General features: G+C 54.6%; 3 protein-coding genes across 7 annotated transcripts; 1 reads left to right on the forward strand and 2 right to left on the reverse strand.

Moving 5' to 3' along the window:
- The first annotated feature begins 668 nt into the window (after positions 1–668).
- On the forward strand, positions 669–3,005 carry Clic3 (chloride intracellular channel 3). Its single transcript, XM_057755470.1, has 6 exons — positions 669–736; positions 1,495–1,604; positions 1,683–1,808; positions 1,940–2,046; positions 2,127–2,302; positions 2,380–3,005. Exons 1-6 carry the CDS (start codon positions 701–703, stop codon positions 2,536–2,538), a joined length of 714 nt encoding a protein of 237 aa, XP_057611453.1. The 5' UTR covers positions 669–700; the 3' UTR covers positions 2,539–3,005.
- Positions 3,006–3,308: 303 nt separating this feature from the next.
- Positions 3,309–4,937, reverse strand: Paxx (PAXX non-homologous end joining factor). Of its 4 annotated transcripts, none has more exons than XM_057755150.1 (7): positions 4,635–4,937; positions 4,503–4,563; positions 4,292–4,341; positions 4,005–4,195; positions 3,850–3,936; positions 3,612–3,696; positions 3,309–3,539 (listed from the first exon to the last, which is right to left on the reverse strand). In XM_057755150.1, the coding sequence occupies exons 1-7, from the start codon at positions 4,757–4,759 to the stop codon at positions 3,500–3,502; spliced, it is 639 nt and encodes a 212-aa protein (XP_057611133.1). In that variant the 5' UTR covers positions 4,760–4,937; the 3' UTR covers positions 3,309–3,499. The 4 variants fall into 4 exon arrangements, with proteins under 4 accessions (XP_057611133.1, XP_057611136.1, XP_057611135.1 ...); XM_057755153.1 differs by having other exon boundaries at positions 3,309–3,535; positions 3,850–3,906; positions 4,635–4,935; XM_057755152.1 differs by having other exon boundaries at positions 3,310–3,539; positions 3,850–3,906; positions 4,635–4,935.
- A 7,028-nt stretch (positions 4,938–11,965) lies between these two features.
- Positions 11,966–15,445, reverse strand: Ptgds (prostaglandin D2 synthase). 2 transcript variants are annotated; one of them, XM_057755194.1, is made up of 7 exons: positions 15,239–15,445; positions 14,351–14,490; positions 14,167–14,243; positions 13,370–13,486; positions 13,082–13,183; positions 12,574–12,599; positions 11,966–12,088 (listed from the first exon to the last, which is right to left on the reverse strand). In XM_057755194.1, the coding sequence occupies exons 1-6, from the start codon at positions 15,356–15,358 to the stop codon at positions 12,580–12,582; spliced, it is 576 nt and encodes a 191-aa protein (XP_057611177.1). In that variant the 5' UTR covers positions 15,359–15,445; the 3' UTR covers positions 11,966–12,088; positions 12,574–12,579. The 2 variants fall into 2 exon arrangements, with proteins under 2 accessions (XP_057611177.1, XP_057611175.1); XM_057755192.1 differs by having other exon boundaries at positions 12,540–12,599.
- Positions 15,446–24,443: the final 8,998 nt, after the last annotated feature.

Consider the following 24,443-nt stretch of genomic DNA (forward strand, 5'->3'; position numbering starts at 1 on the left):
AGCTAACCCTTGCTGGTGCCGTCTGAAGGTTAAGAGCAGGAAACCCACTCTGAGCCTGTGTGGACGGGATGGTGGCATGGAGTCCTCTGCCCAGCTGGGTTAAACACCAAAACCACGTTTATCAGCTGGCCAGCCAGGAACATGTCAGGAATGTGGACCCGCCCTGAGGGCAGAGGACCCTACCTAACTGGGCTTTGTCGGAGGGAGGGGGCATCTCTTCCTGAACAGCTTATCATATAGATGGGGAAACTGAGGCATTTCCCACTCATCCCTACTCCCTGGCTTCCTGGGATAAGGACTGGACAATGGAGATGTACTTCAGAGGACTGAGGTCAGTGTAGGGCAGCTCCAGTTCAGAGCTGTCCTTCCCAGGCTAGTAGTCCCCAATGCCCCTGTCTCTCCTCTCCCGTCTGTATTCACCTCGCTGGCCCCATCACAGTCACACTGAGGCTTCTGCTGTGAGTCAGCTTCCTACACCGCCAGTCCTGAGACTCAGGCTCCCTGTGGTCACTGTTAAGCACGGACACCCTGCTCTTATACAGACAGCTGGCTCTGCCCTGACAACCTATCTGCTGCCTAGGTGGCTCTGTGGGGCGGGCCCACTGACTGTGGAGGGTGGAGCATCCCGGGAGACTTAAAGAGCTCCCAAGGCACACCCTGTGTGTGCCCTGAGCTGCTGCCGGATGCTTCAACTTCTACCATGGCAGAAACCACCAAGCTCCAGCTGTTTGTGAAGGTTCTGGGCAGGCCGGGCTGGACGGGGTGTTCTGTGTTCTTGTTTGGCTAAGGGGTGGGTCTTCCTAGGGGTGCCCCCCCCCCCCCCGTGTAGGGCTGAAGCTGCCCCACACAGGGCTCAACAGAGTCGGGCAGCCTGGGGGAGGAGTTTCCATATGGGAGGGGGATCAGATAGCCTGGGTCTCTAAACCTTGGCTCCTAGACCTGACTCAGCCCTGGGAGAAAGCCCCACGGTGGGGAGCTGTCAATCCGGTAGCTTGCACCAGACATTTATCTAGAGATTCAAGTTCATGTGCCAGGAGGGGGTATTGCCGGATAGCTCCATTGGCTCTCAGGCCAGAGCTCAGATCTGAGTGTAGGAAGGTCCTGGGCTCCTCTTTGGCCACTTCCCTGAGCTGAGTTGTTAGCCTCAGTACCTAGTTGTGTGGGTTAATCACCTAGAAGACTCTCTGGCCTACCCCACCCTGTAGCCAGTCTCTGTGTCTAGAACTCTCTGGTGCTGAAAGAAAAGGTTGTGGCAGGACCCTAAGTTCAGGCCCTGTCCCTACCTGCCTCCAAGTTCCTGGCTTCCCCTGCTTTCCCCATACCAGGGCTCAGGTCAAGGGCCCTCAATACACTATTGTAGATGCCAGGCCCAACCAGGCCAGAATCCTAGCGTGCCTCCAGAGCCAATGGCAGTGGGAGGCAGGTTCCCACCCAACCAGGTGTCAGGATTCCTGGGTCTGCTCCCAGCCCAACACCCCTGCTCCACCCACCCAGGCCAGCGAAGATGGCGAGAGCGTTGGACACTGCCCTTCCTGTCAGCGGCTCTTCATGGTCCTACTCCTTAAGGGTGTGCCCTTCACCCTCACCACAGTGGACACACGAAGGTGAGACACGGCCCTGGACCCCTCCCTGGCTTCTTCCCACCTTGGGCCAGCCACCTCCCTTCTGCCTGGTGTCCACAGGGCACTGGATGTGCTGAAGGACTTTGCGCCAGGCTCGCAGCTGCCCATCTTGCTCTATGATGGGGATGTCAAGACGGACACGCTGCAGATTGAGGAGTTTCTGGAGGCGACGCTGAGGCCGCCTGAGTGAGCACCTGACGGGGCGGCAAAGCAAGGATGGGACTCCCTGGGGGACGCTTGGGAGAATGCTTAGGAAGGGTGTGTTGGGACGTGGTGTGAGGGTCTGACTGGTGTTCTCAAACCACTGCCACCTACAGCTTCCCTAGCCTGGCACCGAGGTACCGGGAGTCCAACACGGCAGGAAATGACATCTTCCACAAGTTTTCTGCCTTCATCAAGAACCCAGTGCCTACACAGGACAATGGTGAGACCCAGCCCAGCCCTGACAGGCAGGAGGGTTACCCAAGGCCAAGCTTAAGTCCTTACTGTGCCATTGCTCCCAAGCCCTGTGTCAGCAGCTGCTCCGGGCCCTGACCAAGCTGGACGCCTACCTGCGCACCCCACTAGACCATGAACTGGCACAGGAGCCACAGCTTCGTGAGTCCCAGCGCCGGTTCCTGGATGGTGACCAGTTCACACTGGCTGACTGCAGCCTGCTGCCCAAGCTGCACATTGTGGATGTGAGTGGGGCGCCAGCTGGTAGGTGTGGGGAGAAGGGCCGTTGTGTGAGGTCCTCATCACACTATTGTACCCACAGACCGTGTGTGCACACTTCCGCCAGATGCCCATCCCTGAGGACCTGGGTGCTGTCCGCCGCTACCTGGACAGCGCGCTGCAGGAGAAGGAGTTCAAGTACACGTGTCCCCACAGTGCAGAGATCTTGGCAGCTTACCGGCCCGCTGTGCATCCCCGTTAGCCCCCCAACTCCATACACTCCTCTGCGGCCTATAAAGGTATCTGTGCCCCAAGTAAGCGTGTCCTGAACATCCAAGTGGCCAGAGGCCCACAATTACGCCAGCCCAACCCCACGGTGAGAAACACAGTTCAAGATGACAGCCTAAAATGACGGGGCAGGCAAGGCACAGCTCCTCCTCCTCCTCTGTGGTGCTGGCTCAAAGGCCTGGGGCCGGCAGAGATCTAGGGGACTGGATTAGTCTCCCAAACCAGTCAGGCCAGAGCTGGGCGGGGTGCCCTGGATGGCCAAGAAGGGTGGGGAGAAGAGCTAGCTCCATGGAGCTCTCAGCCTCCGGGATCCCGGCCAGGTGGGTGGGGGCAGGCCTACATTCCTTAGCCCCACCACGGACTGCGCGTCAGCCCCATCTCCTCCTCTGAGGGGCTCGCACCATTTGATGCTCTGTGGGTGCCTTCCAAACATGCATCTTCCCCAAGACAAGCCCTCTGTGCATCTCTGTATGCGACAGGTGTGACGTGTCCTGCGTGGGTGGAGCTTAGAAGCGTGGGGCGGCATTCCAAGCCATAGGGAGTCCTAGCCCTACCAGGCAGGGACCTTTTCAGCTTCTGGGCTGGCCATGCAGAAACAACATAGACAGTCTAAGAAAGCTCTACCCTAGACCCAGCCAGGAGCGCCTCCTGGGTGCACACGGCCTGATGCACCTGTTTGCACCCTGGGGCCCCATATCAAAAGGCCCTTCTCTGGCTTCCTCCCCAAGGCGGTTCCTCACCAGTCGAGTCTGGCCTAGCATTTCTACCCAAGAGAACAGTTTATTTAACCAGGAAGAGATGAGAGGCGCTCCTGCCAAACAGTAAGACCAGTCGGTGGAAGTTAAGCAGTGGCTTTCTCTGGTTGGTGGGGGTCTTGGATCTACCCCTTTCCTCGTAGACAGGCTTCTGGCAAGGACACAGGTTCTGCTGTATCTTCAGGTCTCATCGAAGTCTACACCGCCAGCTGGCTTCTTACTAGAAGACGATGTATGTAATGCACAGAGGAAAGGGAGAGGACCAGGGTAGGAAAGACACGAGGGCAGGTACCTTTTGAAGCCAGGGTTGATGAGAGACTCCCCTGGACACCGTCTCCTGACCCCAAGTCCAGAGCTGCCTCTCTGGTGATCAGGTTCTGCCGGATAATCAGATCAGGGAAACTTTGAACCCAAAAGAACCCTGAGCAGAACTCTGTCCACTCTGAAAGATTCTCTCTAGAACATGGGGTGTCAGGGGAGGCAGTTCCAGAGAAAGCCCAGTCAACCTACCTGCCAGGCCCGCCTCTTACCTGGTAAGAAGAACTGAGGGCCCGCTGGATGGGTGTTCTTCTTGGGACTAGTCTCTTCTGCAGCCGGGAGAAAGCATGGGCACCCGACTCAATGCGACGAGGGTATGCGAAAGCAGGTCCCTGAGTGAGGGTTCAGGTGCCCACGTACATCCTACCTGCTAGCCGCTTCTCTAGGTTGTACACTCGCTCTGCCAGGCTGAGAGTCAAAGCCTGGAGCTTAGGCGCTGCCTCTGGGCTGGGCACCTTGGAGAGGTCAAAGGCTAGTGCGGAGGTGTCCCCTGAAAGCGTCATCGAGGCCCTATCCTGTTGCAGGCTTACAGTCACTGTTTGTTGCTGGCAAGCTGCCCTAAATAGAGAGACGATGCGTGTGTGTTATGGACAGGACGTGTGTTAACCCTACCCCAAATTCCTCACCCACATGGCCTCTCTAACTGGGACTCACCTGAACCGGGAAGGGATGTCCTCGGTCCCACTTAGGCCAAATCGGGTTTTCTACTGGGAACACGGAACTGTCACTACCTGTCCGGGACCCTGGACCCACAAGACGCTCCAAACTGCCCAACCCTGTAATACTATTAGGACCACAGGCAAAGGGGCGGGGCGTAAGGGGTGCTAGGCTCCCAGATGTCTCCCATCCCCAGCGCGGTTCGTACGAGCGTCGCCAGGCTGTCAGGTGAGAAGCAGGTGCTCCAGAGCTCCACGGCGTCCGTCACACTGGGCGGGAGGGGCTGTCAGGCTCGGCGTCCGCTGCGCTCCCGCACCCCACATCCCTAGACCCCACTCACTAGAGGTTGAAGCCGCCGCCATCCCCGTCTCCGCTGTCCTCCGACTCACAGTAGCACACGAAGCGGGGAGGGCCCGAGCCTGGCGGCAGAACGCACAGCGGCGGCGACAGCGGCGGAGGGGCCATGGCCGCAAAGCGGTTTCGCTGCAGGAACCTAGCCAGATGTGGGTTGAGGGCGCCTGCGCAGAAGTACGGACTCGGCGATTTGCAAGCTCCGGAGTCCGCTCGGGGCGGAACTTCTGGTGTCGCGGGAGACGGAAGAACGAGGCAGCGGGGCGGGGCGGTTCCTAGGACGGCCAGTGTTGCTGGAGATCAGGCCCGGTGCGCAGGCCCGAACTAAAGGGCGGGGCTTAGAGCGTGGGGCAGGGCTGGAGGCACGGAGGGCGGGGCTTAGAGCGGGGCCGGACTAGAGGGCGGGACTTAGAACTTTAGTAGGCTCCTTAGTGTTGTACCGGGTTCTGCCCTTGGGCAACCTTGCACCCTAGCGGAAATCTATTAGGGCCTCACTTTTTTTTTTTTTTTTTTTTTTTTTTTTTTTTTTTTTTTTTTTTGGTTTTTCGAGACAGGGTTTCTCTGTGGTTTTGGAGCCTGTCCTGGAACTAGCTCTTGTAGACCAGGCTGGTCTCAAACTCACAGAGATCCGCCTGCCTCTGCCTCCCAAGTGCTGGGATTAAAGGCGTGCGCCACCACCGCCCGGCTAAGAATATTTATTTATTTATTTATTTATTTATTTATTTATTTATTTATTTATTTTTAAATATTTATTTATTATGTATACAATATTCTGTCTGTGTGTATGTCTGCAGGCCAGAAGAGGGCACCAGACTTCATTACAGATGGTTGTGAGCCACCATGTGGTTGCTGGGAATTGAACTCAGGACCTTTGGAAGAGCAGGCAATGCTCTTAACCACTGAGCCATCTCTCCAGCCCCTTTTTTTTTTTTTTTTTTTTTTTTTTTTTTTGGCTTTGGCTTTGGTTTGTTAGTTTTTCTGTGTAGCTTTGGAGACTGTCCTGGAACTCGTTCTCTAGACCAGGCTGGCCTTGAACTCACAGAGATCTGCCTGCCTCTGCCTCCCGAGTGCCAGTATTAAAGGCGTGGGCCACCGCCTGGCAGTGCCTCACTTCTTGTGCCTCCTTGCGACCCTGCTCACATCTGTCACTCTTCAATGCTGGTCCTCTTTCCTAAACATTCCCAAGGCCTCAGTCTGTTAGCCACTTGTCTTTCATGTCACTTTAGATACAAACACACCTCTTTCCATGCTGAATTGTAACAAACCAAAACGCAAGAGTGAGTGCAGTACGCTTGGTAGACAGTGCAAACAGTGAAGCCTCCCTGCTCCATGCGATACCCTCCCATCATCTGAATCCCCCACCCCATCCCCCCTCCCGTGCTACCTGCTGCCTTAGCCTTGAGGACTCTTTGACCAACACAAGGCCTTTTGGACGTGAGATCTGTTGGGAGAGATGGATAATCAACAGGGCGACACTGGGGTTGCCGCAGAGTGCTGGTCAGAATCCACAACAGGGGCTGCAGGATATGAGCTGATGTTGTTTGAGCTGCTATGGGCAGAGGATGGAGGCCTGAATGGCGGAATGGGAACAGAAGCCTTCCCAAGGCTGTGTAAGAGGGCTATCGTGACCGTAAGAGAGCCCCGTGAGAGCAGCTAGTGACTTTTCGAGCTGTGCTAGCATATTTGAAGAGTTCAGTCAGTCAAACACATGCCAGTTCCCACTGCTTTCTAGTTCTGCTCAGCCTGCCGAGATTCCTATCTCAGAGCCTTTGTGTGGGCTGTTTATGTCCCCAGAACTGTATACTAACTACCCTTAGCTCTTTGCTGAAACAGCATCTTTTGAAAGAGTCCTCTTGAGGCTCTTTGTAGGACATTTCAGCTCTGCCCAAGTCTCTCTCCATCTCTCCCACGTCATGACTTATCTTCCCTGCTTGTCCCTGTGATTTTAGGATTCTCAAGAACAGCCCTAATGTCTGCTTGCATCTCCTCCCTCAAATGACCCCTCCCAGAAGCTGCACCTAAAGTCTTGCTTCTGCTCACAGGAATATGGCAGAAGCGATGGCTGTCGTTTCTCCCAACCGTATTGTATTGCTCACCACAACACAAGGCAGCTGGTGACACCTTTGACTAGCAAAGGATGAGGCCGGCCAGTGCTAGCGAGGGAGCTAGAAGGCAGAGCCGTGCAGAGTGCTGTCCAGGTGGCAGGTCTGGGAGACAGCACACTGCATCCCCTTCCACTAGAGGGCCTGCATCAGACCCAGAGATAAGACAGCCTATTGTCCTAAACTGCTAAATTCGGCAGTGATTTGATCCTCAGTCTCCTCTGAAGCCACGGGGGTTTTGTGGTGGTGGTTGTGGGTTTTGTTTGTTTGTTTACCAATTTTGTGTCTTCAGTGCTTAGGCAGTGAGCTAGGCATAGCAGTGCATGGCAGTGGCCCCGACCACGCTGGGGGTGGAGGCAGGGTCACTGTTTGAACCAAGGAATATTTTATGTACTTTAATTTTAAAATTATATATATATGTGTGTGTGTGTGCCTGCCTGTGTACATGTGAATGCAGGTACTCGTAGAATCCAAAAGAGGGTGTCAGATTCCCTGAAGCTGAAATTACAGGCAGTTGTGAGTTACCATATGGGTGCTAGGAATTGAACCCCGTTACTTTGGAAGAGCAACAACTACTCTTAAGTATTGAACTATCTCTCTATCCCACTGAACCAAGGAATTTTTTTTGTTTTGTTTTTATTTGTTTTTCGAGACAGGATTTCTCTTTAGCTTTGGAGCCTGTCCTGGAACTAGCTCTGTAGACCAGCCTGACTTTGAACTCCCAGAGATCCACCTGCCTCTGCCTCCCAAGTGCTGGCATTAAAGGTGAGTGCCACAACCAACCGGCTACAAACCAAGAAATTTGAGAACATCTCCAGCAGCAGCATATCAAGATCCAACATGTCCACCGGGCGGTGGTGGCGCATGCCTTTAATCCCAGCACTCGGGAGGCAGAGGCAGGCGGATCTCTGTGAGTTCGAGGCCAGCCTGGTCTACAAGAGCTAGTTCCAGGACAGGCTCCAAAGCCACAGAGAAACCCTGTCTCGAAAAACAAAACAAAACAAAACAAAACAAAAAAAAGATCCGCCATGTCAAGACCACTCTGGTTAGGGTGGGACCTATTGGCATCCAGGGATTTTAAACATTAAGGGCAAGATTTTACATAACTTGTAATATTTGACATACTTTGTTTCTGGTTGAAGAACCGGCTGAGGTTGCCCCTTGTGGCCACACTAGGGTGGTGCAGTATACGACAAGTGAACTAACTGCTGACAGCAGGGAATGATCTACTGGACTCCCAGGACCCAGGGCTCCTAACCCCAGAGGAAGGGTATGGTGTCCTTGAGGCTTACAGAGGGCACCTTGCTTTTCCCCACTGTAGACCCTTTTGGGAGTCCATGGAGGTGAAGCCAAACTGGCTGGAGGAAGACATGACTTGTCCCTGTTGCTACATGGCCTATGAGATCTTCTGTCTCTGCTCTTGGGCTATGGCGAGGCTGAATGACCACAGACAGAACATTGATCAAGTGACATCCCCAGCTCAGGCGACATTTCTCAGTAAACACCTCTGGGGTTGGGAACTCGGGGTTTTGGTGGGCTGACTGTACCTTGCCCAAGCCTTGCAGGTGCTGTAGCCATGGGTGCAGATGGGAGCAGGGTTTCCAACTTGATAGGCCCTTCCCCACTGTCCAGACCCCAAGCCTTCATATTAGTGACGGGGCTCACCACTGGCCAAGACCTGGAGACCAAATGGTACTGGGGCATTAAAGGGGTTGACTGACCACTGGAGTGCACACACAAAAGTGTATGAATGTGTGTGTATGGGTATGTGTGTGTGTGTATGCTTGTGTGTGCATGCATGTGTGAGAGTGTGTGTGCGCGTGCATGTGTGTGTGCGCGTGTGTATGAGAGTTTGTGTATGCATGTATGTGCGCGTGTGTGCATGTGTGTGCATATGTGCGTGTGTGTGTGCGCTTATTTTCTCTGTGACCTCTCATCGCAGTCAGCCCCAGCCCCAGTCAAGAAAAATAGTCTGGAAAGACAGGAATTCCTTTTTTGGATTGAAAAATTTCAAACCAACTAAAAAGCAGAAATAATAGCATAATGATCCCCAGATGGGAGAATTATCAACATTTTGACAAATTTACAATCATCGTTTTTAAAATTTAATTTTATTAAATGTTGAAGAACATGTACATTACAGACAGCCCTCAAATTTTCCAGGACAATTTTGTCTTTTCAGAACAACGGCGCTGTAGGGCACAGTGGTACACACTAGTAAACCTAGTGAGAAAGACTGAAGCCAGAGGACCTCAGGCACCTGCTCAGCTCAGATAGACAGCAGGGCCCTAGCACATGCATGAAAGATTAAATAAACAGGACCACATTGTCCTGTATAAGCACAGCAGTAGTATTCTTGCCTTTTTGTGTGTGTTGTATGTATTCAAGTGTACACATGTGTGTGTAAATGCGCATGTCTACACATGTAAACAGAGACCACAGGTCAATACGGGGTGCCTTCCTCAATCATCGTCCTTATTATTATTGTTTTACATGTTTATCTGTTTTATCGTGTGTGGGTGCGTGTATGCCATGGTGTGCATGTGGAGGGCAGAGGCAACTTGCGGGAGTTGGTTCTCTTCTTCCATCCTTGGGTCCCACGAATCAAAGTCAGGTCATGAGACGAGTCAGAAAATACTGTTACTATCTGAGACATCTCAACAGCCTTGTATTTGAGATACTTGAAGGTTGAATCTGTCTGCAGTGACTCCCAGGGCACACATGCGGCGGGTGGGTATGGCTTGCCACATGTAATTGCAGTCCCAGGCCAGGAGCTTCTGGGCAGCTAAGCCAGCAGTACTGTCCTTAGGTTGTGTTCTGGAGACTACAGGATCCAAGAAGGACCCTCAGGCCTGCTTGGGTCTTCCTCCTGCAGAACCAGGGTTCCACCCTTTCCCTGCACCCAACCCTGCAGGTACTGCCCTGAGGAAGTCAGCTCATGTGGTTGGGAGCCTCAGGTCAGTCCTTGCCTCTCATCGCCCACTCTCTGCCTTCCCCTGTGAAACGCCGCTTCCACCAGCTTCCTCAGACATTTACTGTGCTTGGGGAACTATAGAGAGAGACCAGGAGCTCTTCGGGGAAAGACCCAGCTCATAGGCAGCACAGCAATGGGCCTCCCGAGTGTCTGGACCTCTGGCTGCAGAAGCAGCAGCAGGTGTAGCCATTCCCCAAGCATGACTGACGGTGAGGGTGAGGGTGTCGTGGGCTGGGTGACCAGGCCTTCCTGCCTGCTCCATACAAGAGACCACGCCCAATGCAGTCCTAGGTTGGAGTGGGGTTTGGGGAGGGAACTCCAGGGGCACTCACCTATGCCAGTGCACCCACATACTGGTCCCCTTCTCCACCTCAGCCACTAACGGTCTCCTGTGTGTCTCCCTCCCCTGGCCTGAACAGACAAAGGGTGGCCTCTGGCACATCTGTCCTGGTTTGTCGTCTGTAGGGTAACTCTGGCTTATGTGACCAGTCTGGGTCTTCAGTGTCCTGGCTCCTGCAGCCCTGAGCGGGGTTGGAGGCAGCGCTCACCTGACGTGGGTGCAGGCCTACTTGGGCTGCCAGCTGATGCGTCTTTTGTGCACCTTCAGGAAACATCTGTGGGGTATGGACTGAGGGTAGGCAAGGAAGTTCTTGAGCGTAGATGGGCAGGGACAAAGATGGGTAGGGTTGTTGTCTAGGTAGTGAGGTGCCCCAAGTCGCGTACTCTAGGTCATGTACGCTGAAGACCACCCTTCCCTAGGTGACGGCATAGTTACAAAGAAAGAGCAGAAGCACATCTGCATATCCTGACCATCACATCCACACATCCTGACTACCACATCTGCACATCCAGACCATCACATCCGAACGTCCTGACCATCACATCTGCACATCCTGACCATCACATCTGCACATCCTGACCATCATATCTGCACATACTGACCATCATATCTGCACATACTGACCATCACATCTGCATATCCCAACCATCACATCTGCACATCCTGACCACCACATCTACACATCCCAACTACCACATCTGCACATCCTGACCACATCTACACATCCTAACCACCACATCTGCACATCCCAACCACCACATCTGCACATCCTGACCACCACATCTGCACATCCTGACCATCACATCTGCACATCCTGAATATCACATCCTCACATCTCAACCATCACATCTGCACATCCTGACCACCATATCTGCACATCCTGACCACCACATCTGCACATCCTGACCACCACATCTGCACATCCTGACCACCACATCTGCACATCCTGACTACCACATCTGCACATCCCGACTACCACATCTGCACATCCCGACTACCACATCTGCACTTCCTGACCACCTGTTAGAATGGCATTGAGCTATCTTAACTTCAAAAAAACCAAACAATCACCTCCTGAGCTAGGACGTGAAACTATGCTTGTCAAATCTTCAAACTCTTCGATTGTCAGACAAGGTGGAAACAGGCCTGCATTTTTTGGTCTCCACAATTCCTTTTTATTAATTTTAACCTCCACAGGTGACCTAGCCCAGCCTAGGGACACTCCAAGGAGGTCAAGGAGCAAGCTAACCAGCAGAGCCTACAGCACTGTGGAGGATCCTCGGGGCAGAAGAGCTAGGGTGGCTTCCTCTGAGTGGCTTTTGTGTCCCCAAGATGCCCTGAGGTGGCTGGCCTGTCCTAGGACACTGGGGTAGACCACTGATTGACTTGCTCCTGACTCTACACTCCCTACCTCAGGAGGTTAGGTAGGCAGAGGGTCAGGCAGCCTCTCCTCAGCCAGCTCTATCCATAGGAAGCCCGGATGCTCATCTAGTCCCTAGCAAACAAATGGCACCTTTTTGTCCCTCCAGCTTTATTGCCCAATCCAAAGGTTCTAAGCTTACACCTTGAAAGTTCATGGGATCTGAGGCTCCCTGGAGGCTTTTCCTGTTCGAGTGGCTACTGTCAGGGCAGGGGTGGACACATGTCTAAGGGATTAGCTATTAAGTGACTGACCTCCCCCAGCCCAGGCCTGACTGTGGCTGGCAGCTCAAAGGGGCTGTGGCCAGAGGGGTTGGGGTATGTGGTGAGGTGATGAGGTTGAGCAGGGCAGGGCCTGAGTCCAGCATATCCCTAATCAGAGCTGCAGCAGGAACAGACACCCCACTGGTTATCATATTGAGATATTTATAGGAGGGGCCTGGAGCAGCCCGGGGACCTGGAGGACACACAGATGAGAGACAAGATCTGATTTGCTTTGGACTTTATTCCTCAGTCAAGACAAGGCTGGAGGGTGTAGAGGCACTTTGGGGAGCCAGGGCTGGGATCTCAAGGGTGACAGAGCAAAGGAGTCCTGAGGGCCAGATCACCTGGACAGAAGAACAGAATCCATCAGGGACACAGGCACGTCCTTGTCCTCATGGGGCCCAAACTGTACTTCTGGCAAGGGCCTCCTTCTGGAGGATTCCTCCAGAGTCTATGGTCCCAAAACCTTAGTTTTGGCACAAGTGAAGAACCCTCTGACTTGGCATTTTCATCCCTGGCCACTCCCTTTCCTGATCTTGTCCATTCTGGTTCCTTGGAGGCCCCTGTTGTAGGATGAGCTTCAGAGAGGAAGCTCCTCCTCATTCTGTTTGGAACTAGGCTCCCACACCCTTACCCTTTGCCCATGAGCCCTTGACCATCAACGCTACCCTAGCCATTGGTATTGGAACTGTCATTTCTTCTGTCTCACCTGGACCTTGTTCTGCTTGGAGAGCTGCATCCCCACTGCTCTGTGGTTATTTGTTGTGACGGTAAATGAATAAGAACAGCACTTACCGAGTGGAGCCCGCCCAGTGACTGCTTCTCTCACCTGTTTTTACTCTTGAATGCATTTATCTGCCAAGAAAGAAGCCCAGGGAAGCAGTCAGGGTCAGGCTTAGACTCATCATCACCAGGGCTTTGTGCTTCTCCCTTGACTCGAAGAAGCCTCCCCCAAGGTTATGAAGAGTTTGTTTTTGCCGAGGCCCCAAACTTCAGACTCTATCCCGTCCCGGCTCCACAGTTTGTTCTTCAAAACACGAGGGATGGTCTCTCACCATCGGCTCTTTCCAGTAACACCCCTAAACCTCTGTCTGGCAGACAGAGGTGCTAGGTACCCACCAGGAAAGGGGTTCCCAGTAAAGGGGGCTGCAGGCAGAGGTGATGATGTTGGGACAGATTGACACCCACTTATTTCCTTACAGTCCCCTGGGCTAGTAGGTGGTAGGGCAAGGCCACGCTCTGCCCAGTCTCCCCTCACCCTGTGGCAATCAAAGGACCTCTAGCTCTAATCCGACTATAAATCCCCCCCCCCCCCCCCGCATCTTGGCCTTACTCACCCGGTGGGGGTAGGAAAACAATGTCCTCCTCTGTGAGGCCCAGGGCCTTGCTAAAGGCAGTGAATTTCTCCTTCACCTTGTCCTTTACGGTCTGGGTTCGGCCTGGTAGATAAAGAAGGGGCCAGCCTCAGGAGACAGAAAAGCCTCCATTCTGCCCCCTCAGCTGTGTCTTGGGGACCACCCGTTTGGTATGCTCCCCGAGGATCAGGTCTTGGTCTTCCTCCGGCCTCATGCCAAGCCTCTAAGGGGTCTCCCCTGTGTGGGGGCCTGGTGGGGTATGATACCTACTGTAGAGGGTGGCCATGCGGAAGTCCTGGCCTGGGCCCTTGGTGCCCCTGCTGAACAGCAGCGCGTATTCATCATAGTTGGTTTCCACCACGGAGACGGAGTGGATGCTGCCCCAGTCTGGGAACCCAAGAGAAGACTCAGGCTGGGATACATGTCTCCCACAACTCTATCCTCCTCTATTTGGAAGGAGTGACCTCTGAAGGCTTCACTGTAGGAAGGGTCTCAGGCCTGTGGCTCCCAGGACATGTCCTCCCACCGTCACTTTGACTGCCTTCCTTGTCCCTCCCTAGGTGGCCACCTGCCAGTTTCTGGCTTCGTGCCTGCACAGTCCAGGAACACTGTCCCCAAACTATAAGCCTTGGGGACAAGGCAGAAAACACTTAGGCTCAGAAAATCTGGGTTTCAATACAGCCAGAAGGAGAAGGAAATAGGGTTCTTGCCAGGAGCCATAGCTCAGGTGAGGGCTGGAGAGAGGTCCATGGGTAGGGACTGTTGAAGCGTGGGTAGGATTTGCTGCCACTTGGGCAGCAGAGAATGGAAAATTCCATTTGGGCAGGAAAGGGGCCTGGGAGAACATGGGTGGGCTTCAGGGAGGACATGGTCCCCAGAGAGAGGTCTGTGTGTCCCCAACACCTATGCCCGCCCTGTGTGCCTAAGGCAGATTCACAACCAGGTCTGTCCTTGGATGACTGACCCTGGTGGTGTGATTATTATCCCCACAGTTTTCAGATAGGGGGTCGTCCAACCTGCCGGCAAGGACCTCAGAATTGATCAAGATCAGGAAGCGGCTCACTCACGGGGGCTGTTGTAGTTGTACTGCCCGGGAACCTCTGAAGCCTGCAGCACCATGATCTTGGTTTCACACTGATTCTTCCTGTGGGCAAATCACCATTGAAGGAAGGAAACAAGCCCCAGAATGTCCCTAGACAATGATGTGGGGACTTCGGGGTCCCAGAAACTTGCCACACCCCATTCTCTCACCTGAGGAAGGTAGAGGTGAGGTTGAGGCCGCCGTCTGTGGAGGGAGCTACCACCGTCTTGCACATAAACAGTACCGGTTTCTTCTCCCGGAACCAGCTTGAATTGGAGGCCAGCCCTGCACTGTACCAGCGCCCCAGGAACTGCAACCAGTGAATGCCTAGGTTGGCAACGCTCCATGCCCTTCATGAGCAGACCCTTTGGGCTTCTGGGTCTTCCTCTTCCGACTCGCCCCCTGCACTGGTCCTGGTAGCATACCTACCCGGGACAATGCTCATCCACACTGCTCCCTCTCTAGCAGGCCTGGTCCATTGTCCCACTGAGGAGGTGGGTAGCAAAGACCCTCCCCTCTTCCCTGGATGTTGATGTCCTCATCCCATCCCCCTAGGGGGTGGAGTGGGTATCAGAGCAGGCCACATTCCTGGAGGAGTCAGGTGGGCCAATCAGGCAGAGTGCCAGCAGGGTCCCAGCCAGCGCCAGTGCACGAGCATACATAGCTAGCAGTGCCCAGTATGTCCAGGGGCTCACTGGACAGTCAGTGCTAGCCAATGCGCAGTCATTCTGGGACTCGGATGTGTTGACCTGTGCTTGGGCATGTCCCAGGTGTCTTGGGCTTATAGGGGGATTGTGTTTGGAAACCACGAACACCGTGTGGCTCATGTGTGCCAGTGTCCTCGGAGGAGAGATTGGATGGGATGATGTGGCTTAGGAGGGTTTCTTTTCAGGCCTAGGTAACCGGCCAGCCTCCCTTCTCCCTCAGCTGACTCAGACCTCAGCGCATCTGAGAGCATGGAGGAACAATCACGTTCTTTTGTGGGACAAAGCTTGTCTCGGAAAGTGCTCATTGACCTGAGGGTTCTGCTGTCTTGGGGTGGGGTAGGGGAACCTCACCTTGTCTTGTTGAAAGTTGGGCTGCACCGAGCCATGGCTCTCCCCCTCAGCTCGAGTCTGTGGGAATCCCAAGAGCCCCAGCAGGACCAGCCCCATCCACAGCGTGTGAAGAGCAGCCATTTGCCTGGAGTGGAGCAGGTGTCTGGGCCCGAGGCCAGCAGTGTGGGCAGAGCAAGGAAGACAGTGGGCAGAAGGAGCAGAGGGCACCGTGGAGACCCCTATTTATGAGCCAGGCTTGGCCTCCACCCAAGGCCCAAGGCCAGCCCACTGGAGGCTCGTGATGCTGGCGTGAGGGAGGGAGGCTGCCCCGGCTGCAGCCTCATCAGCAACAGGGCTGGTTATGTAAGAGGTTCCAGCTGAGCCCCGCACCTCAGTGGAGAAAGGGCAGGTCACGACCGGGAGAGGACTCTGCATGCCCCCACTCCCCACCCTAGTCCCAGAGACAGAACTGGCCCAGACCTGGCCCCACTCCTGTCAAGGCCCACATACCTCAGCAGCAGCGGATGGCCCTGGAGGTTACCTTGGCGCTGCCCTGCTGCTGGGAACCTGCACTTCCCACCTGGGGCTGAGACCTGCCCCTCACAAGCCCTACCTGTCATCTCCTGCAAGTCCCATGACCCCAGGAGGGAACACAAAGCACCGTTTGTGCCTTGAACTTTTGGTCCTGAAAGGCCAGCAACCCAGGTGGCCATGAGAAACCCTCACCAAGTAAAGAAACTCAATCTACCCTGCAGAGAATTTAAGAAGCAGCCACGAGGACAGCCTCTGCCATGGCCAGCCTGTTGGGGTTCCCCTGGTGATCCTTCCCTTTAGGGCAAGGGAACAGTTGGGACCAGGTAGAATGGTGGGCTTCAAGCTGCTGCAAGAACAGGGTGGTTGCAGTCTGGCTTCTTCCTGGCTTCCATGGCCTTGTCTCTGGATGGGAAGCCAATGGCCGTGAAAGAGAAGGCTGGCATGTACTGCCCTCCTCCCCTTCCCTGTGGCCCAGGAGTTTTGGGTTCTGAGGTACAGGATTATTTAGCATTCACATCTGAGTGGGCAGCTGCCTTTAATTCCAGCACTCGAGAGGCAGAGGCAGGCAGATCTCTGTGAGTTTGAGGCCAGCCTGGTCTACAGAGCGAGTTCCAGGACAGGCTCTAAAGCTACACAGAGAAATCCTCACTTGAAAAACCAAAAAACAAACAAACAAACAACAACTAAATCAAACAAAATCACCCGAGTGGCCTCTGCTAGGAGGGACTCCTGCTTTCCCACTAACATTGGGGCTACAGGAAGTGGCCCAACAGAGCTCCAGGTGAGGAAGTGGGGTGGATCCCAGAACCACCCAGAAGGCCCAAGAGTCCACCTTTCCACTCAGCCTCTCATCAGCGCTTGCTCAGGATAGCCCATATATCACTCACTTAGGTCTGTCCCTGCCCTGGGCCTAAGGAGAGAGGATCCGCAACATACTGTCCCCAGGCCCCAGCCTGGCCTGACAGATCTGGGAGTTCTCTTCAGAGGGACTGAGGATGGAGGCATGAAGAACTCGGGTAGAACGCCTGGGGGCATCAACCTGTGAGTACGTGTGGGGGGTCGGTCCTGCAGATGGAACGAAGTCCCCCCAAAGGAGAGTAATCTTGAAGTACTTCCAAGGGTGGGACCGTCTTATGGTTTGAATCTGAAATGCCTCCAACAGGCTCATGTTTTAAAGGTTTATTCCTCTGCTGGTGGCAGGCGCTATTTGGGGATCTGTAGGCCCTCAGGAGGCATGGTTGAGCTGGTGGAAGTGGGTCACAGGAGAAGGGCCTTTGAAGGTCCCTGCTCCTGCTGTTTCTCCTCTCTGTCATTCCTGGTGCCATGCCTCAAAATAAACCTTGTTCCTGCCTAGACACTGTGGTTTTAGTGATAACAAAGTAACTATAACACAGGCCTCTTGGAAGGACACCATGGCTCTCCAGTTGACACAGCGAAGGTTCTACCTACAAAGTCAGCCCTGCCTGGTGAGGTAGGAGCTGCCCCACTTCCAAGCCAGTAAAGGGCCTCTCTTTGATCAAGCTTCCGGGAAGACCTCTTCCTGGGCCAGCCCCAGGACCCCCTTGCTCTGCAGTCATCCACAGCGCTGTTCAGCTGGACTGATCCACTGGAAATTGGGGCACAGTGCTGATCCCAGGGGAACAGGATTGGAAGTGCGTGAGAAGGGACAGCACCAGGCTCTGTGCCCAGGTCGCACCAAGTATGGTCCTGGGCCACTTCTGGAGGGGACAAGATTCTGATGCCCACAGCCTTACCAACCCCCACTACAGTAGGAAGCCTCTCTCCTACCTAGCTTCTTGTCCCAGTCTTCCCAGAGTCACAGGGAGTGGGATACCTATGGTCCTTTCAAGTCCTCTTCAGGCCCTGTCTCCTGTCTGTGAATTCCTGGGCTCCATCTCCTAGGGTGTGCCCGCATCACCGCCTGCCCCCTGTACTACCCTCTCAGGAAAAGCCTGACCATAGCTCCAGGAAGCCTTCCAGGAACCTTAGCGTGGTTTTGAATGTACTGGGGTTCCCTCCTCCCTGCTCTCACTATCCATAGTGTCCATTTTCATTAGTGTCCTAGCACACGAATGCCCAGCGTTCCAAAACTCAGCCAGCACTGTGGAGGAGTCCCCCAGTCCCCCAGCTTTAGCCTCAACATGCTACCAGGTGCCAGCCCTGTCACTGAGGTCTTTTCTTCTAAGTTCTATTTTAAGAATAACTTATTTAACTTTATTCTATGTGCGCTGGTGTGAAGGTATCAAATTCCCTGGAACTGGATTTACAGATGGCTGTAAGCTGCTGGGAATTGAACCTGAGTCCTCTGGAAAAGCAGCCAGTGCTCTTAACCACTGAGCCAGCTCTCCAGCCCCCTTCTTCTAAGTTCTTATCAGTTTGAGGGCATCCTACTTCCCATGAACTGGAGGGCAACTGAGTGTAGAGCTTAGGATCACCCAGCATCCCCTCCTTCCGAGCATGCTGTCTCCTGGGTGGCTCAGAGACAGGTGAAAATGAATAAACAGGACACAGAGGCCTTCCTGTGTCTGACAAAGACACGGTCTCCCAGGTCAATGTGTCTCCGTTTCCCCATCTGTGCAAAAGGAGTGGAGGTATTCTTACCTCGCAGGAGATCTTGGGAAGTTTGTTAAATGTTATGTTGGCCTACCAGATCATGGGAACTTGTTTGCCATAAGTAAGAGCCTCTGTTGGGCTGAGGTGGGGCCTTGGACCTGCTGCCTCTCCACAGCCTGGCTCTAGCCCAGACTTTCCTCTCATCCTTACCTAGTGTCATAGAAACTGGGCTGCAGGAGGACTCTGAACTATTGGAGGGATCGAAGTGGACTGGCCTGGAAGCCCCTTCCCCATCTGGTCTCTAGCCTCCCCCTCCCTTCTCCAGGCTGCTCCGAGTCACCAGTGAGCCCCTGAATCAGCACATGAAGTGTAGATGGGCCTGCTGGCCTGGAGGACAGGGTGTGAGGCCTAGCTCTGAGCCGGGGGAGGTTCTCGTGGACTTTGCCTTGAAAGGCCGGAGGGAGAGTCCCAGCCTCTCTGCAGGCAGTCAGAACCCTGGGTGGGAGGCCAGCTTCCTGACATCCCCAGAGATAGCTTATCCTCAAGGCCTGGTAGGACCTGAGCTGGCTGAGTGACTTGGCTGAGTGACAGCGTGGTAGAGGGACTCCCTGAGTCCCCAGCTTTAGCGTGGGACTCACCAGGGCCACATGACTCCCACCTAATGCCTGAGCATAGCCCCTCTGTGTTGGAAGCATGGGGAGAGGGAACTCTAGACCTCCACCTTCTCAAGCCTGCTGGGTCTCACAGCCCTTCCCAGAAAGGCCCCTCAAAGGGCTATAATGAAGAGTGCCATTGCCCTAGGCCTCCGAGAAGCTGCTGAGTAGAATATTTTGGGCTCTGTTAACCTTGGTGTGGTACCCTAGTCTGTGACGTGAACAGACTAGAGCCCGTGTGGAGGTCACAGTCTGGCTCAGGGACTCCATGTAAAGGGCCGTGCCCGTTAACGGAGCTATGCAGGCAGCTCGCCGGGCTGTCTCTGAGTTTCCATCCAAGGCCACCACCTGCTCTTTTCCTGGCTGGTTTCTGTAGCTGTTGGGTTCACCTCTGTTGATTTTGGACATGGCTGCATCTCCCTGCCCACACTTCTAGGGTTGCTACGCTTTCCCAGCTCCGTAGGGTGGGGAAGCAGGATCAAAGAGAAGCAGGCAGGAGGGTTGGGATAAGATCAGCATCTGGATTTGAGTCTCTTGTGCATATCAGCCAGGTCCCAGAAGGTCCCCAGGATACATAGGCCAACTGCTGCTCAGAAAATTGGATCTGGGCAGGCAGCTGCTGGCCGCCAAAGAATCTGTTGCGGTCACCTCTACCCGCTCTACTCTTGCAAGGGGGCTGCCCAGGGAGCAGTTGAGCCACCAGAGGACCTGGCCTGGTCTCAGCAGCTACGTGCCCATACACTAACTATCAGTGTTGGCATAATGAAGAGGATGGTGCTACAGATTGCCAAGGCCTGCTCTGGCTTCCAGAAGCAGCCAGCAGACATCAGTCAGGGATTGAAGATCAGAGAGAGGATGGGCTAAACAAGGCAAGTCTAGGAAGGCTACAGTATCATCAGCGGTGTTCATGGAGGAGCTTGCTGTGTCCCTGTAGGACCAGGAAGAATGGAGAATGCTGTTAGAGCCAGGCTGGGTCTCCTGGGCCAGGCTGGCTGGCAGGGCCTCCAGCATCTCCTGGCTCCTATCTGTGGGTTCACAACAGCTGTAGGACCTGAATTTTTTTTTTTTCACTTTGAGACAGGGTCTCACTGTATATCCTCAGCTAATCTGAAACTTTCTCTGTAGATCAGACTGGCCTTGAACTCACAGATATCTACCTCCAGAGTACTAGAACCAAAGGAGTACCTGGATCTTAATCGAAGTGCAGCCCTGAGGCAGGGTCCTGCCTTTTACTCTGGGATCTAAGATGATTCAGGAAACTGGTCCACAGCCTCTGAACAAGGCCATAGTGGTACCTAGAAATGAGCGTTTGATTACATCTCTGAGGCACTGTGCTTGGTTCGCAGCCCCATCTGGATTCTGGGCTTCAGCACCCCAGGAGGACCTAGGGTCACACCGTGTCTCTGCTCCCCAGGCTGGAGTCAAGTACAAGCTTGTCTGTCCCTCTGAGACCAAAAAGGGGAGACAGATCAATGAAGAAGAGCAAACAGGGACATCACAGCCCCCAAATCAGAGACTGCAGCTTTTCCACAGCCTGGTACACAGAGGTAGTAGCGCTGAGAGCCCAGCCAGCCTGGCTCACATTTCTCCTGTCAGCAGTCATGGACAGCCGGCCCGCTCCTTTGTGACAGGTGTTTATTTGTGCTGGAGCAGGTGAGACAGAATGCCTGTGAGGAGGTGCATAAGCCCAGCTGGGACGCGGCTGGGACGCGATGAGGGCTGAGTCTGCTGTGGTCAGCCAGTCCTGGCGGTGGTCTTCTGGCCTAAGGGAGAGAGGGAAGAAAGAGAAGCAGGGAAATGGGAGAGAAACTGGAGCCAGTGGGACCTGGGCAGCGACAGACCCCAGAAAGGCAGGTCTAAGAGGAGCTAGTGGGGTTCAGGGAGAGAAGCTGGAGCCGCAGGAAGGGCAAGAGGGCAAAGGGTGGGGTCTCAACACCTGCCTCCCCCTCCTTCATGGCCTCTCCATCTTTACCAGCCATGCTCACAGTTTCCTCAGGACCCTGGATCATATTCTTCTACGGGAACAATGTTGGTTAGGGAGCCCGGGGTCCTAAGAACACATTTGTATGACCTCTGACCTCCAAATCCTCTTTCCTACTCAGCCCGGGCTTCGTTTAGTACCTTCAGATGGAGGAAGAAGGGCAACCTAGACCAAGGAACCCGGAAACTTGACAGGAGGCACATTTCAGGCAACAGCGTCTGACATGGGCCCCCCACATTTTTATGCACCCTGATTCTGGCACAGCTGTGAAGCCAAGACTTTGACTTCACGTTTACTATGATGTCCCTTCTGGAGCCGATTCCAGTCTCCTCAATTCTTCAACACACACTGTGTAGCCTCCTGAGTAGTTTCCAGTGTCAGGCTTGGAGGCGGGTCTCTCCTGTATACCCCCCTCGCACATCCCCCAAGACTGCCCCAAGGCTCCACCTGTGAAGGCCTGGACCATCCATCCCCGAGATTTCCCTGGCTTCATAATGAGACAGAAGCATTTTCTCCAACAGCACTGTGGACCTCCCCACCCTCCCAGTCCCCAGGACCCTCTACTCTCAAGTCCACCTCCCAGTTGTCTGTGTAGCCTAGTGCCCATCCCTTCATTCTAGGCTTGGTTTCAGGCAAGAAGCTGGCATGGTCCTGGAGGTCCTACTGTCCCAGCAGACCTAATGACCGCACCCCTCCATCAGAATCCAACTCCTTCCTCCTCCCTGCGTCAGGATGAGAGGCGAGCACTGGGGAGGACCCTCTGTTTCCAATCAACTCCCTGGGAGCCTTGAGAAGGACCCTTCCTCCCACTAAGGAGATGACGCCTCACCCAGTAGGACCCCTTTGCTGAACCATCTTCTACCCAGGTCCTTAACCAGCAGCATGGCCTGGAATCTCCCCCTGGGCCCGTGGTCCTTACGTGGAGGACCACGGCAACACTCTTGGGGCCCTCTACCAGGTCCACCTTATAATTTTCTGACCCTAATTTTGGGGTGGGGACTCTGCTGGTGGCAGGGGACGGCTGCTGGCAGTCCCTCTCGGTATGACACCAGAACACTGGTTGACTCAGGGCTGTGTGGGGCCTTGCCTGGGGCTCCACATAGGAAGTACTCACCGTCCCAGATTCTGACAAGGCCCTGGCCTGACTGACCCTCAGGGACAGCGGTTCATAGGGTGGGATCCTGGGGAGAATGGAAAAAGAGAGAGGAGGGGTCCTTTGGTGGAGCTGGACTTTGAGGGGCTGTGGGATGTGTTCGGAAGGAGGAGGCTTTGAGGTTTTTCTAGAAGGGTCCTGTTCTGCACACTTTCCAAGACAGGTCACCCCTCATGGCAGCCCGGACTTCCCAGAGCTCCCATCGGTACCTCAGTTGAAGTCACTGTGCCATCTGGTCCTGCCCTCTGCCCTACCTTGGGCTAGGGCATCTTCCTGGATTCAAGCCTTCACTGTCCACTAGACCTCTTCGGTCCCCTGCTGACTCTGTCTCTAAACCACAGGTCACAGGACAAAGCAGGTGCATGTATTCGGAGTTCACTGAAGGCAGACACAGCTCCCATCACTGTGGGGGTCTTCCCCACTCGCCTGTCTATGATGTCACCACCAGCTACAACACTTCCCTCATATGGCAGGGATCTTAGTCTCACCTGAGTGGGATAGACATAATGACAAAGTGGCTGTCCCCGAGCTCAGAGGTTGTCACCCATATCTGGAATGGGGCCCCATCTTCCCTCCTGAAGGTGACCCACCAAGCTGAGGTGGACCACTCTTCCTGGAACTGTGGGACTAGTGACAGACAGGGCCAGTCCTCTCCCATCAGATGTGGTCCCAAGCTATGTCTGCACCGGCGATGCTGGATCTAGCAGAGACTGCTTGACTCTCAAAGCCTCGGCTTCCCCACATGCACAAAGAGAACTGTCCCCACCTGAAGGGTCCCAAGGGCCACGGGAGAATGTGAAGTCTGTGTAGGGTTGGCATTGGGCTCAGCTCCCCATTCCTTGCTCCTGCCCACGCGAACTGGGCCTGCCCGGCCTGGGTTCCCAGTCACCCTCTCCTTCCCCAGACTGGGCAGGAGACAGATCTTGTGGAAAGGCAAGATGGGGCCTGGGACTCGAGGGAGCCCCCCATGCCTTCCTGGGTCTTGGGGCTGGGTCTGCATCATCCCCAGCAAAGTGAGACCTATCCACAGGATCTCCATGTGAAAGCTGATCCTAGGCAGTGGAGTCCTGGTAGCAGTGGCCTGGCAGGTTCAGGAGGGGTGAAGTGTTGGGTTCGGGCTGTCACTGAGAGCGCACTGGTCCTGTCTCAAAGTGGCAAGCTCATCTCTACATCCAAGAGGGGAGCCTCCTCGCTCCAAGGCAGCACTCTAGCCCACAAACACCTCCCCAGCACTTCTTGCCCCATTGCCCGCTTCCTACGCTCCCGCGCCGCACATAAAAACTAGCGCAGAGCTCAAATCCAGGCAAGATGACAGCAGATACCTGTCAGGATCCACTGTGTGCCCGGCATAAGTGGCCGCCTCAGAATCCACCCACGCTTGTCTTGCTCTGTTGGGCACAGGCTCTGAATCGACTCCCACCCCCTGCCTGGAAGCAGATTGAGCTGTTCTTTGGGCTAGGCAAAGAAGGACAGAGTGTGCTGTGCCAGAGCTGGCCCAGGGCCACCTACTCAGGCCACAGGACCGCTCTGGGCCATGGCCATTCACGGGGCTGCTGCCTCCTCTGCAGCGTTTCGCCCACTCCTGACCTCATCCTTGGGTGGAGCCCTCCGCTGGCCCTCCCTGATACCACCAGCCTCCGGCTGTGGTGGTTACCTGAGGACCACAGTAGCTTCCTCTTGACTACTTCACCATTTTCTGGGAGAGAGGTGGTTGCTGGAATTCCGTCATCACCCTGGAGATGGGCAGTACCACGGCAGGCCTTGCTCACCAGCTTAGATGCTTCCTAGGGACCATGCAAATTTGGTGGCACAGATCCTAGAGGCTCAAAGTCCTTTCTAGTGATGCTCACAGTAGAGACAGGACACATGCTGGGGGACCTAGGTGCTGCTCTTCTCATCAGGACCTAGGCCACTTCTGTTCCTTTTCCTTCTCTACCAGGGTTGAGCGACTTAGCTCACTTCCCAGAACCTTTCCTCAAGGGACTTGGGATTGTTTCAGGAAGCCTGGGTCACAGGCTCGAGCTGGAGGCTTCTGCTCTGTCCCCCCAGGTAGGGGTCTGACACCCAGCAATCAACGTAGCTGGATGGGGCAGGAGAGGGCTGGCTCTCCTTCCTTCCAATATGTTCCACAAATCTCTTTCGTATGTGGCTAAGGTTCTGCATAGACCTCCATATGTAATCCAGGAAGCTACACTGGAAACTCAGGGAAAGAGGTGGCCACCCACAGGGTAACCTGGAAAGAAGGTCCCTCAGGTGTCCCTTGTTTCAAGGCCAGAATGGGCCCTGGAAGCTGGCTTCAGGGAGGTGCCTGCCTCCCTGCTATCACAGGCGTCAAGAGGAACCTTGGCAACT

Source organism: Chionomys nivalis, chromosome 22 (genome assembly GCF_950005125.1).
Source record: "Chionomys nivalis chromosome 22, mChiNiv1.1, whole genome shotgun sequence".
In the NCBI taxonomy this organism is placed as follows: domain Eukaryota; kingdom Metazoa; phylum Chordata; class Mammalia; order Rodentia; family Cricetidae; genus Chionomys; species Chionomys nivalis.

Coding starts and splice junctions, on each gene's coding strand:
- Clic3 (XM_057755470.1), top strand. CDS start 701: ATGGCAGAAACCACCAAGCTCCAGCTGTTTGTGAAG. Junction 1,809..1,939: donor GCGACGCTGAGGCCGCCTGA/GTGAGCACCTGA, acceptor TGCCACCTACAG/CTTCCCTAGCCTGGCACCGA. Junction 2,303..2,379: donor CCAAGCTGCACATTGTGGAT/GTGAGTGGGGCG, acceptor TTGTACCCACAG/ACCGTGTGTGCACACTTCCG.
- Paxx (XM_057755151.1), bottom strand. CDS start 4,759: ATGGCCCCTCCGCCGCTGTCGCCGCCGCTGTGCGTTCTGCCGCCAGGC. Junction 4,342..4,502: donor CTGACAGCCTGGCGACGCTC/GTACGAACCGCG, acceptor TGTTCCCAGTAG/AAAACCCGATTTGGCCTAAG. Junction 3,697..3,849: donor CCCTCAGTTCTTCTTACCAG/GTAAGAGGCGGG, acceptor ATTATCCGGCAG/AACCTGATCACCAGAGAGGC.
- Ptgds (XM_057755194.1), bottom strand. CDS start 15,358: ATGGCTGCTCTTCACACGCTGTGGATGGGGCTGGTCCTGCTGGGGCTC. Junction 13,184..13,369: donor CCGCATGGCCACCCTCTACA/GTAGGTATCATA, acceptor TTTATCTACCAG/GCCGAACCCAGACCGTAAAG. Junction 12,600..13,081: donor TGTTTTCCTACCCCCACCGG/GTGAGTAAGGCC, acceptor CTTTCTTGGCAG/ATAAATGCATTCAAGAGTAA.